Source organism: Lithobates pipiens, unplaced genomic scaffold, assembly GCF_037356315.1.
Source record: "Lithobates pipiens isolate NorthernLeopardFrog02 unplaced genomic scaffold, aLitPip1_a1.2 Scaffold_28, whole genome shotgun sequence".
In the NCBI taxonomy this organism is placed as follows: Eukaryota; Metazoa; Chordata; class Amphibia; order Anura; family Ranidae; genus Lithobates; species Lithobates pipiens.
The window spans coordinates 61,057,676-61,071,083 of record NW_027507789.1 but is presented as its reverse complement, the minus strand read 5'-3'; the positions used below and the strand labels follow the sequence as shown (position 1 = coordinate 61,071,083).

Below are 13,408 nucleotides of genomic sequence, written 5' to 3'. Positions count from 1 at the left end.
GTGGCACCAGTGACACTAATGCAGCGATCAGAATAACGATCGCTTAGTGACAAGGGCAAAAGGGGGTGAAAGGGTTAACTAGGGGCAATCAGGGGGTTAAAACCATTATTGGGTAGTATATGGGGGTACCTAGCACTATAAAAACCTGGCGGTGAACTTAAAAAAATAACTAGCTACCTAGCGGCACTAGTGATACTAATGCAGCGATCAGAAAAACGATTGCTTAGTGATACTGGCAAAAGGGGGTGAAAGGGTTAACTAGGGGCAATCAGGGGGTTAAAACCGTTATTGGGTACTATATGGGGGTACCTAGCGCTATAAAAACCTGGCGGTGAACCTAAAAAAATAACTAGCTACCTAGCGGCACTAGTGACACTAATGCATCGATCAGAAAAACGATTGCTTAGTGACATGGCAAATGGGGGTGAAAGGGTTAATTAGGGGCAATCAGGGGGTTAAAACCGTTATTGGGTAGTATATGGGGGTACCTAGCGCTATAAAAACCTGGAGGTGAACCTAAAAAAATAACTAGCTACCTAGCGGCACCAGTGACACTAATGCAGCGAACAGAAAAACGATCGCTTAGTGACACTGGCAAAAGGGGGTGAAAGGGTTAACTAGGGGCAATCAGGGGGTTAAAACCGTTATTGGGTAGTATATGAGGGTACCTAGCGCTATAAAAACCTGGCGGTGAACAGGGGGGGTGATCGGGGGATTTGTGTGTCTATGTGTGCCTACATGTCAGTGTAGTGTTGGTGCACTTACTATTGTGTTCTCCTCGCAGTCCAGTCAAAAAGACCGCCCCGAGGAGAATGACATTACTTCCTCCCTTCCTGTGTTTACACTACACAGGCGGGGGAAGCTTCTCATTCGCCAGGAGTGATCGCCCCTTGAAGCAAAACGGACCGCTGGACCCCCCACCCGCTGGAAGGCAAGCACGTACATGTACGTGCTTGTGCCTGTACATGCCATTCTGCTGACGTACATTGCCATGCGGCGGTCCTTAAGTGGTTAAAGAGCATTTTATATATATATATATATATATATATTTATGTGGAGTCTTGACAGCAGGTTTATGCCCCAGTTGATGCACTATGGTGTGAAACATGCCGGGTACATAGCCTGTCGGCCAGATATACCACGCTTTTTATTGATTATTCTGCCTATGCATAATTTCTCTTGATGGCTTTTACCTTAATGAATTATGTTTTATAATTTAACATTTTGTACTGGAGTGATCTACTCTATGTGGAGGCATTTTTTCTATTTTTTCTCGTTATACCTACCTTCATGATTACACTTTCGGGGAGTTTGAGACAGACAACCTGCATTGTATATCTCGATCGAGAGCCGGGAGTTTGATTGTTCCTTTTGGAGGACCATTTGCAGTGGATTCACTTTGATTGACCCACCATTACGGTGTGTGGGTCCACACCATAGGGTAAGACTACCCATTATTGTTCTATGATAAGTGCACCTGCTATCTTCTTAGAAGTTTGCTATTGGTGGAATTTGGACGTCAAGTATCACATTTCCATACTACCGCATATATTTGAAGTCCCCTGTATAAGAATTGGATGGGGTTACATGAAGGACTGATTCATTGATGTTGTAGTGTCTTGACCTCTCATGAGGATGTTTTTTATGTGCATAGCATTTTCCCATTCTCTGTGATTTTCTATGAACTGTTTAATGTTATGCATTTTGGTTTCACTACTGTTGTTGTGGCTCACTGTTTTCAGTGAGTTTACTCTCACAGATTTTTTTTTATCACAAATTTTTTTTTTTTATATATTTGTCTGGTGTGTATTGTCACTAGTATCCCACATTATTTTGCGCTGCAAATTTTGTTTTCTACTATATACTTGCCAAAGATTTCCAGCTTTGCTCTACATGATTCAGAATTTGCCATAGTGTACTGCCTCCTAACTAATCCCACCCCCCACCACTGATCCTATCAACCCTCCAGCATTGCCACTGATTACACCCCTCTCCCCCAGCATTGCCACTGATCTCAGGGGTCCTAGGATTCCTAGGAGTTTTCTGTCTATTGATGGGTGCCCTCACCCCCCCCCCCCCCAAGTCCATGGTGTGCAGGCAGTGAAGAGATGATGTGGTCTAACCTTTAGCAACCAATCAGTGAGCAGTAATGTTGTGCGCTAACCTCTTGCAACCAATCAATGAGCATTAAGGATTTGAAGTAACCTCTAGGAACCAATTGATGAGCAGTAATAATGTGCAGTAACCTCTAGCAATAAATTAGTGAGTGGTGTAGAAGGGCAGTAGCCTCTAGCAATCAATCAATCAGTGAGCAGTATTGACGTACAGTAATCTCTAGCAACCAATCAACAAGCAGAAGTCATGTGCTGTAACCTCTAGAAAATAAACAGTGAGCCATAATGTGTGCTGTAACCTCTAGCAGCCAGTCAGTGAGTGGTAATGATCAGTGATGTAAGTAACTCTGTTAAAAAAACGGAGTTACTTAATGCAGTTACTTAAGAGGGTAACGAGTAATTTAACTGATTATTCTTCCCCTCATGGTAATGCCGTTCCCATTACTTGGGCGGTGTTACCGCAATTACATCTACCGCCAGACTTATGAAATTAACGGACTTCCCCACACGGAGTAAAGTCCATTAATTTTTAACGTGACTCCAGGTAGACGGGACTAGCGAAGGAAGTCAATGTCGCTGCCTCCATCGGTGAGATTGATACCTTGCGAGCCCCGGTGCCTGGTACAGATTTAAAGATGAAACCCTAACACGGAAAAAACGGCATGGGGTCCCCCCAAAGTCCATAGCAGACCCTTATCAGAGCACGCAGCCCAGCCAGTCAGGAAAGGGGGTGGGGACGAGCGAGCGCCCCCCCTCCTGAACCGTACCAGGCCGCACGCCCTCAACATGGGGGGGTGCTTTGGGGAAGGGGGTCCCTTATTAAAGGGGGCTCCCGGATTCTGATAAGCCCCCCACCCACAGACCCCGACAACCAACAGCCAGGGTTTTCAGGAAGAGGCCCTTGTCCTCATCAACACGACAAGGTGCTTTGGGGTGGGGACCCCTACGCCGTACCTGATTTTGAGGAACTGTCCCTGATTTTGAGGGACTGTCTCTGATTCAGAACAAGTCCCTCTTTCCTCCTTATTTGTTACTCATTTTGGTCTAAACTAAATAAATGCACTCACGCTTCTTCAGATTTTTCTTCCTCTGCCAAGCCACGTGAGGGAGTGGTATAACCATTAAAGGGGGAGCCTGGCAGCATGCATCATTACTTGATCTGGATGGTGTGAGACCCTGTTACTCTTTTATATAATATTGCTTGTATTCAACTTAATAAATGTGAGTGCATTTCCTTAAAGTGGATGTAAACCAATTCATGAAAATTCTACAGGTTGGATGTTTTGAGTTACAGAGGAGGTCTAGGGCTAGAATTATTGCTCTCGCTCTAATGATTGCGGTGATACCTCACGTGTGGTTTGAACACCGTTTTCGTATGCGGGCGCTACTCGTATATGCATTCACTTCTGCATGCAAATTCGACGGGACAGGGCGTGTTAAAAAATAACTAAAAAATGCTCTTATTTGTTTTACTTTTTATTTATTTTTTATTTACACTGTTCTTAAAAAAAAAAAAAAAATGGTGTCACTTTTATCCCTATTACAAGGAATGTAAACATCTCTTGTAATAAATAGCATGACATGACCTCTTAAATATGAGATCTGGGGTCAAAAACATGGATTTGATATTAACACCAATCAAATGTAATACAAAACAAATGTCCCTTTTAAGAGCTACGGGCAGAAGTAAAGTTTTGACATCACTTCGCCCTGCAATGGTATGCACCCCGATGGGGGCCATCTTCCCCTCACTCAGCTCCATGTCAAGCAGGGGCCAGGATCCGATTGCCTCCGCCTCTGCCGGTGGCCCCTCTCCCGCTACCGATAAAAGTGATCTCTTTGTGAATCTGCTGCTGAGACCACTTTTATCTTAAAGCAGATCGCCCGCTGAAGAAGTGGATACCGGGGTTATGACAGCTAGCTGTCATTCGATGCCAACATTGGAAAAAAATATTTAGAGACACTTTTTTCAGTGTAGCAAGAAAGCCTCTGTAGGCAGGGCATACCTTTAATTTGAGGTATTGCTATATTATAGGCGTGGTTGCACAAAAAGCAAAATAACAAACAATGTGGTGTGTGAAAATTGGGCATGGTTTAAAATACACTAAATATTGGGCGTAGCTTAAAGGGGGTGTGGTTAAATAGAGTCTGAATTGACTTGCATAGTGAAGAATGTGCTAATGTTAAATAGGGAATGTACAGTGCAGAACAAGGGAGGATGGAGATGACTGTGTGTGTGTGTGCGATGAGAATGATTGTGTGTGTAGGATGGAAATGACTGTGTGTAAGACAAAGATGACTGTGTGCTGTGTGTGCGTAGGATGGGGATGATTTGTGTGTGTGTGTGTGTGTGTGTGTGTGTGTGTGTGTGTAGAGGACAGAAATGAGTGTGTGTGTAGGACGAAGATGACTGTGTGCTGTGTGTGCATAGGATGGAAATGATTGTGGGTGTGTGGGACGGGGATGATTGTGTGTGTGTGTGTGTATGTAGGCCGGCGATGACTGTGTGTAATCTTACCTTTAAATAAAAGTGGGCCAACAAGCCCTTAAATGGAAATATGTTGCGTGGACTGTACTCACTAGCGAGGGCTACACTTGAGCTATACAACCCCAAACATTACAATATATAATTATGTTAGTATTTATATAAAGAACAATTGATTGCATTCAAGTGTGTAATTTACTGTTTTACAGGTTCCAAAGATATAATATACCCAAGGACAGATTTAACATTAGACACAGTAAGCTTATTAGCTTATTCTTCTTATTAGCTTGATAGTATCAATAGAAAAGAAAGTCCCGGGAACGAGAAAGAGGGAAACGAATGGTAGTGTAGGGACAGCATGACAGTGTGAGGAGGGCACAGGAAAGGGTTAAGTGAAGTAAATAGAGAGGAGAGGGGGGTGGTTAGAAGAAGGGGGTGGGTAGTCTTTAAAAGGAGTAGAACAGGAAGAGGAGGGGTAACAACGGTAGGAGCACGAGGAGAAGAAAGTTGGAAAGTTTCAGGAGAGGTGTAGCTGCGAGAGTAGGTTAGTTAGCTTTGAGTGATGGCTGCGTTTGAGGCCCTCTTTGCTCAGCTACGAGCGGCCGCTGCCTGCCATGGACCGGAGTGGCTAGAGCGGCAGGTGGCGCCGCTTCTCAGGGACCAGGCTGAGGCTGGGGGATCGGCCACGCCACGCGCCCGGAGGTCTCGGCCTCCGGAGCGTTTTTCGCCGGATGTGTCCCCTCGAGCTGCCCGCACAGATAGGAGCCCCCCCGGCAGGGACCCGTCAGGCCCGCCAGCGAAGCGCACACCGGCTTCCGCTGGTCCGGTGCCTGGACGGAATCCTCGGCTACAGCGGCGCTCGGTGGGCGGGGCTTCGGAGCGGGCTAGCCCCTCCCCCCCGCCCGCGCGGCGGAGATCTCCGGAGGATCCGGGCTCCCTCTCCCCTCCACGCGGGGGGAGGGGGAGGCCTCGGCGCGGGGCAGTATGTACCACGACCGCCGGGCCTTCCCCATCCCCGGCCGGCGGTTCAGATGTGAGGCGGCGTGGTCAAGATGGCGGCCGACGGCGGCTGAGGAGCACAGTGGCGGCAGCGGACATCATCCCTGGAGGAGCCGGACAGGCCAGTGATTCGGACGGACGTCGCGGTCGGAGGGGGCCTGGTGGACCTGCTACACGCCGGGCTCAGGTGGAGAACGCGGAGCCCCTGCGCACGCCCGTGGTCCTGTCCGAGGGGGAGCTGAGCGAATCCGACCATGAGGGTCAGCAGGAGCGTCCGTCGGCGGTGGAGGCGAACGGAGCGGCGGCGGGGTCCTTCCCTGGTCGGCCCGGTAAGTCCATGTCTATGTTTTTCCCTTCTACGGTTCCTGTTCTGTCTGGGGTTGTTGGGAGTGGTTCAGGGACCGGGGTGTGCGGGTCGGAGTCTGGGGGGTCCGCCGGGGGGCGGGTGGGCCAGGGCGTTATCGGGTCGGCCGCGGGGGGGTCCGAGTCGCAGCTGCAGGCCCTGTTGGGGGGTCTGCGGGATTTGGTGCAGCGCTTTGTGCAGGACGCCGGTGGGAAGGATACGCCGGCTGCGGCGTGGGGGCCGTCTGCTGCGGGGGGTGAGAAGGTCGGGGAGGTGCGGGCTGCGGCGCCGGCCGTGGCAGCCCTTCCCGCTGTGGTGGTGCCCCCGGCGGCGGCTGAGGTCGCTTCGGCTGTAGCGACGGGGGCGGGGGAGACGGTGGCGTCCCCAGACGGCGGTGGTAGAGCGGACATAGTGCGCATAGCAGACGCGGCGAAATGCGAAGTATATGTCTGCTTTGAGGGTCCGTTGGGGTCGCACTTGAAGCCGGAGGTGCGGGAGAAGATAGTGAAGGGGGAGTACGTGGAGATTTTCTCGCTGCTCCCCCTTGAGAAGTTTAATTTGGACAGGGTAAAACCTGACGATAGTAAGAAGGAGGATGAGGAGAAGCGGCGATATCGGTTGATTCCGCGCACGTTCGCGAATTGGCTGCAGGCTTTCGCCATTATGGCCAGCGTCATAGGGGAGAAGAACCCCGAACACTGTTCGGCGTTGTTCTGTTATATGGACGCCGTGGGGGAGGCTTACCGGGTGTACGGAGGCACGGCGTGGCTTCGCTACGACGAGCAGTTCCGTCAGCGGAGGGCCGTTAGGCCCTCGTTGCGGTGGGACCATAAGGATATTAGCCTCTGGATGAGGTTGATGTCCTCGGCGAGGGCCCCTTCCCAGTTTTTTCCAGGGGGGGCCGGAGGTTCCTCTTCCTCGGGACAGCCGGCCTCCAACAAACGGGGACTCTGCTGGCAGTTTAACGACGGCACTTGCAAGTTTGGAAGTTCTTGCCGCTTCAAACACGAGTGCTCCGGCTGCGGCGGCTCCCACTCGGGTTCCCGGTGTTTTAAAAAGGGGAAGGGGCGACCAGGAGAGTTGGCGAACAAAAGGGACGACGCCGGTGAGGGGGGAAAGGATGGAGCCTTTCCTAAGTAGATACCCGGACCGGGCGGCTGCCCGGCTTTTGCGGGAGGGGTTTGCGGAGGGTTTTCGGATCCCTAGTGCTTTGGAGGCGATTCCGGCGATGGCGCGGAACTTGCGTTCCGCGTTGTTGCACCCGGGGGTGGTTGGGGCAAAATTGGGGAAGGAGGTGGCGCTGGGTCGGATGGCGGGCCCTTTTCGGGAGCCGCCGCTGGCGGATTTGGTGGTGTCCCCTCTTGGGGTGGTGCCCAAGAAGGAGCCGAATAAATTTCGGTTGATCCACCACCTCTCGTTTCCGAAAGGGGGCTCCGTCAACGACGCGATTGACCCGGCGGCTTGTGCGGTGTCATATACGTCTTTTGACGCCGCGGTGTCGTGGGTGCGCAGGTGTGGGCGGGGGGCCTTGCTGGCAAAGGCGGACGTGGAGTCGGCGTTCCGCCTGCTGCCGGTCCATCCCGACAGCTTTCACTTGTTGGGCTGCTGTTGGCAAGGCGAATTTTATGTGGATCGGTGCCTTCCCATGGGGTGCTCGATCTCGTGCGCCTTGTTTGAGACCTTCAGTTCATTCGTCGAGTGGGTGGTTCGGGACGTTTCGGGTTTGAATTCGATAATTCATTACCTGGACGATTTCCTGTGCGTGGGCTCGGCCGGCACGAACACTTGCGCGGTGTTGCTGGCTACGTTGCAACAGACGGCCCAGTGGTTCGGTATCCCGTTGGCGGCGGACAAGACGGAAGGCCCGACGGTGCGCCTTAGTTTTTTGGGGATCGTGATCGATTCTGAGGCCATGGAATGCCGGCTCCCGGAGGGGAAGCTGGAAGACTTGCGGGCCGAACTTCAAGGGGTGGCCGGGTTGCGCAAGGTACAGCTGCGGAAGCTTCAGTCGTTGCTGGGGAAGCTGAACTTTGCGTGCCGGATAATTCCTATGGGTAGAGTTTTCTGTCGGCGTTTGTCGGCGGCCACGGCGGGGGTTCGATCGCCCACTCATTTCATCAGACTGACGCGTGAACACAAGGAAGACCTGAAGGTGTGGCACACCTTTTTGGCGAAGTACAATGGCCGTTCCCTCTGGCCTGGTGGGCCGGTGAGCAATGGGGATTTGGATTTGTTCACTGATGCAGCGGGTTCTACAGGGTACGGCGCGTACTTTGGCGGTCAGTGGAGCGCGGCTCCTTGGCCGGTGGAGTGGGTGGAGGCGGGGCTGTGTAAGAATCTGGTGCTGCTGGAATTGTTTCCGGTAGTTTTGGCGGTGGAGGTTTGGGGGGCGGCGTTCCGAGATATGAAGGTTAGGTTGAATTGCGACAATTTGGGCGTGGTTCAGGTCATTAACCGCATCTCGGCGTCTTCCCTCCATGTCGTCCGGTTGCTGCGGCACTTGGTGCTGCGCTGCTTGGAGCTGAACATTTTCTTATATGCAGTGCATTTGCCGGGGGTTGAGAATACATTGGCTGACGCCTTGTCTCGTTTCCAGTGGGTCAGGTTTCGAGAGTTGGCGCCGGCGGCCGAAAGGGAGGGTGTCCCCTGCCCCAGCTGGATGTGGTCGATGGTCTGGGAGTCCTCGCTGGGTGGATCGAGCGGTCGGTAAGCGCCACCACTTGGCGGGCCTACGGTAAGGTGTGGTGTGAGTGGCGGGAGTTTGTTGGCCAGGTCGGCGGGGTGGCGGCTGCTGATGAGATGCAGATGTTGGTTCTCTATTTTGTGGCCCGGGGTCTGGAACGGGGCGTGTCGGTCTCCGCCATGGATCGGAAGCTGGCGGGGCTGGCCTTCTGGTTTAAGTTGCATGGATATGCGGATTTTACCAAGGGCTTTTGCATTCGGCAGGCGATGAAAGGCTATCGTCGTGCGCGAAAACGTAGGGATACCAGGAGGCCGGTGACGTTCGGCAACTTACTGGATTTGGTGGGTAGGCTGGGGTCGATTTGCTCCTCTGGGTTTGAGGCGTCGTTGTTTCGGGCGGCTTTTGCGCTGGCCTTTTTCGGCGCGTTCAGGGTTAGCGAATTGGTGAGTCCGTCGAGGGGGCTCCCTGGGGGGATTTTGGCGCAGGATGTGCGCATGTTGGGTGATAGGGTGGAGATTTTGTTACGGCGGTCTAAGACGGATCAGGTGGGTAGAGGTGTGCGCGTGTGCCTATATCGGCTGGAGGGGTCGCCATTGTGCCCCGTGCAGGCGGTGGGGGAGTTTTTGGGTGTTCGGCCAGGTGGGGACGGGACGCTGCTGGTTCACGCGGATGGGTCTTTGCTGTCAAGATTCCAATTTGTGGCAGTTTTTCGCAAATGCTTGACGGCTGCCGGCTTGGATAGCTCGCAGTTTGCCTCGCACTCCTTCCGTATTGGGGCGGCTACGGAAGCCGCTCGTTGCGGGTTGGACGAGGCAGCGGTCCGGAGGATAGGGCGTTGGGAGTCGCTTCGTTTCCGGTCTTACGTTCGGCCGGAGCTGGCGGTGGACTAGGGCCCGTGGCCGGATGTGGGGGGGGGAGGTTTTCGGTGGGGTGTATGTTGTGTTGGTGTCTGTGTGTTTTCTTCAAGCCTGCTGTGATCTATGGTTTTTCTATGTTGTTGCAGATGGATTCCAGATAGGCCTCGTGTGGATATTGGGGCACTCTTATGTGTTCCGGGGGGCCAGAAGGGCAGACATGCGGCAGAATGGCAGGCAGTTGGGGGTTCCTCGGGAGGAGGCCTGTGTGCGGTGGATTGGGAGGCCGGGCATGCTGTGGGGTAGGGTGTTACCGGAGGTGCTGCACGTGGCGCGCTTGGATAGGCCGCCTGACGTGCTGGTGCTCCACGTGGGGGGCAACGATCTGGGGGGCCGGCCGGCCAGGGAGCTCATTCGTGACGTTAAGTTGGATTTCTTGCGTTTGAGCACCCTTTTCCCCGGAATGCTAATCGTATGGTCCGACATTGTGGCCAGGACGTGTTGGCGGTTGGCCCGGTCCGTAGCGAGCCTGAATAAAACCAGAATTAAGGTGAACAAGAGGGTGGGCCAGTTTGTTCTCAGGAATGGGGGTTTGGTGGTTCGGCATCGGGAATTGGAAAGGGATGTCGGGCTGTATCTGTTGCGAGATGGGGTACATCTCTCAGATGTTGGGATGGATCTTTGGGCCCTGGGCTTGCAGGAGGGGATACAGCGGGCTCTGAGAGTGTGGCGGGGCTCCCAAGGGTGAGGGGGTCCCCCTTGGTAGCTGGTGGCGGTGGTGGTGGCTTGTATGGTGGTAACTGACCCAGGAAATGGAAGTGTTGGGGGGCCCATTAGGGACATGGGCTCCCTGGGTTACAGCTAACGCGGGTTAGCTGATTATGGGATATTGGACACTGCGGGTAGGGAGTTGTCTCCGGGCTGATGCTATCACGGCCGGAGGCCTAGTACGGTTAGCTTGCCCGCAGTGTAACAAAGTGAGATGGTGTTGGGAAAGTGCCATACAAGCCACCGGGGTCAGAAAACTGAGGAGGTTTCAGAGTTATATATTGAGGTTTATCGAGGTTAAAATGGTTTAAATGGTTATATGTTGATATTTTGATATATATTTTATATATATTTATATATTTATAAATAAAAGGCTGCTGTGGCCGGTTATACCCCATAACATGTGTGGTCTCATTTTCTATAGATAAGAATCGGGAGACAGGTTGGGGGGTGTAACGGTGGGGCCGCAGTGGGGAAAAAACGAGGAGGTGCATCTTATCTACACTAGTCAAGAAAGTCCCGGGAACGAGAAAGAGGGAAACGAATGGTAGTGTAGGGACAGCATGACAGTGTGAGGAGGGCACAGGAAAGGGTTAAGTGAAGTAAATAGAGAGGAGAGGGGGGTGGTTAGAAGAAGGGGGTGGGTAGTCTTTAAAAGGAGTAGAACAGGAAGAGGAGGGGTAACAACGGTAGGAGCACGAGGAGAAGAAAGTTCCCGCCCACCCTCCCCTTTGTTTTGGTTTAGGAGTTGATGGGACAACTATTTATTTTACGTTGTAGGTGGAGTTTTGTCATGGCAGCTGTTTTGCGGGCGGTGGTGGTGGCTTGTATGGTGGTAACTGACCCAGGAAATGGAAGTGTTGGGGGGCCCATTAGGGACATGGGCTCCCTGGGTTACAGCTAACGCGGGTTAGCTGATTATGGGATATTGGACACTGCGGGTAGGGAGTTGTCTCCGGGCTGATGCTATCACGGCCGGAGGCCTAGTACGGTTAGCTTGCCCGCAGTGTAACAAAGTGAGATGGTGTTGGGAAAGTGCCATACAAGCCACCGGGGTCAGAAAACTGAGGAGGTTTCAGAGTTATATATTGAGGTTTATCGAGGTTAAAATGGTTTAAATGGTTATATGTTGATATTTTGATATATATTTTATATATATTTATATATTTATAAATAAAAGGCTGCTGTGGCCGGTTATACCCCATAACATGTGTGGTCTCATTTACTATAGATAAGAATCGGGAGACAGGTTGGGGGGTGTAACGGTGGGGCCGCAGTGGGGAAAAAACGAGGAGGTGCATCTTATCTACACTAGTCATGCAGTTATCTACGCTGGTCAACAGAGTCCCAACGTATGGACAAAGCCGTCTCATCTAAAGTATCAGTTCACACACTGGTGTGAGTGGAAAAATAATTAGGCAGTGCTTGTTGGTTAAAAGAAAAAGCAACATGTTTTTTTTAAAAAAAGAAGCACCATGACCTGCATAAAAGAACGCCTTGCAACTCATGCGAAAATGCACCCTGACCCACATCATCAGTGCATGTCAACATATTTGCACTCTGGTTTCAATAGAACTTACTGTTACAAATCTTTCCAACTGGCTAAGTCTTCAAAAAAATTACAGGAGATCTAACCATTTTCTACTCTTTCCAAAACTAACAAAAAAAGTTATGGCTTAAAAGACTGTAGACCTAAAAGTATTATCTAACTCAATCAGCTGGCAGGAAGCAGAGGTATGCAGAGACCGCTTATAGCACACAAGCAGCCAGTGGTGTATTTAGGTTTTGTGCTGCCCTAGGCCTGACTAAACCTGTGAGCTCCCCTAATTTAAATATGACCCACCCCTTCCTCTCAAGGCCAGACCCCTTCCTGTTTAAGACCCACCCTGTCAGCAAATACATATTGCTATAGATATATATATATATATATATACACACACACTTTTTTTTTTTGATTGTTTTTTAATTTAACTAAAAAACAATCAAGACTAGAAAAGCTACAATTTCTAGGGAAATTGTATGAAGTGTTCTTGCCTCTACCTACATTTTTTAAATGAGAGAATTTTTCAAAAATTATATATTTTAATATTTTTTTTAATGATTTTTTTTTTTATTATTATATTTTAAATTAAAGAATTTTTCAAAAATGATTTATTTTTTAAATGGTTTTACTTTTTCAAAAATGAATATTTTTTTCAAATTTCCTAATTTTCATTTTTTTCTAATACATTTTTTTCAAAAATGATTATTTTTTCAAAAATTATATTTTTTTTCAAATTACCTAATTTTCATTTTTTTTCTAAAATATTTTTTTTCAAATGTCCTAATTTCATAATTCCCCTCAGAGCTGTGTGGGAGGAGCTATAATTCCCCCTCAGAGCTGTGTGGACTACCTATAATTCTCCTCAGAGCTTTTGTCACCTCCCACTCTAGTTTTGAACATTTCACCATTCATTCCTATGGGACAAATTTCACCGCAAAAACGACAATATTTCGTGAACCATTTGGCGAAACGTTCCACAAAGTAATATACCAAAACGTGCGGATTGTTCCCCATTGTGCTATTACTGTGTATGTAGTGTAAAAGCTGTGGGAGGAGTTAGGGTGGTAAATTTAATAATAATATTGTTATTATTAACCACCTCGCGCCCGCCCTATAGCCGAATGATGGCCGTAGAGCAGGCGCTTTCATCCGGGTGGCCGTCCCTGGACGTCCTAATGTTTACTACCACAATGCCCGCCGCCGTGGGTGCGCATCAGGGAAGTTCTGTGTTTGCCGTGTCCCCCGGGGACAGGCAAACACAGATCGCTGTAAACGGCCAATCACAGCGGCCGTTTACAGCGCGATCGGCGTGTCCAATGGGAGATGATCTCATATGTAAACATATGAGATCATCTCTCAGCGCCGCTCTCCCTCCTCACACAGACAGAGTGTGAGAGGGGAGAGATGAACGGCTGCAGTGGCTGTCAGTGTAAAAAAAAAAAAAAGTAAAAAAAAAAAGTGCCATCCTCCCCCAGAGCCATCCTGCCCCAGTGCCATCCGCCCCAGTGCTACCTGCCCCCAGTGTCACCTGTTATCAGTGACATTTGTCCCCAATGCCATCTGTCATCAGTGCCACGTGTAAGTGCCATCTGTCATCGGTGCCACGTGTCATCAGTGCC

The 13,408-nt window shown here is 50.5% G+C and overlaps 2 protein-coding genes across 4 annotated transcripts in view; one reads left to right on the top strand and one right to left on the bottom strand.

Moving 5' to 3' along the window:
* Window positions 1-13,408, bottom strand: part of ST6GALNAC1 (ST6 N-acetylgalactosaminide alpha-2,6-sialyltransferase 1) — a 374,560-nt gene that overhangs the window by 74,204 nt on the left and 286,948 nt on the right. The window lies entirely within an intron of this gene.
* Window positions 8,741-9,514, top strand: LOC143934949 (integrase/recombinase xerD homolog). The gene has a single exon (XM_077458496.1). The coding sequence runs from the start codon at window positions 8,741-8,743 to the stop codon at window positions 9,512-9,514; it is 774 nt and encodes a 257-aa protein (XP_077314622.1).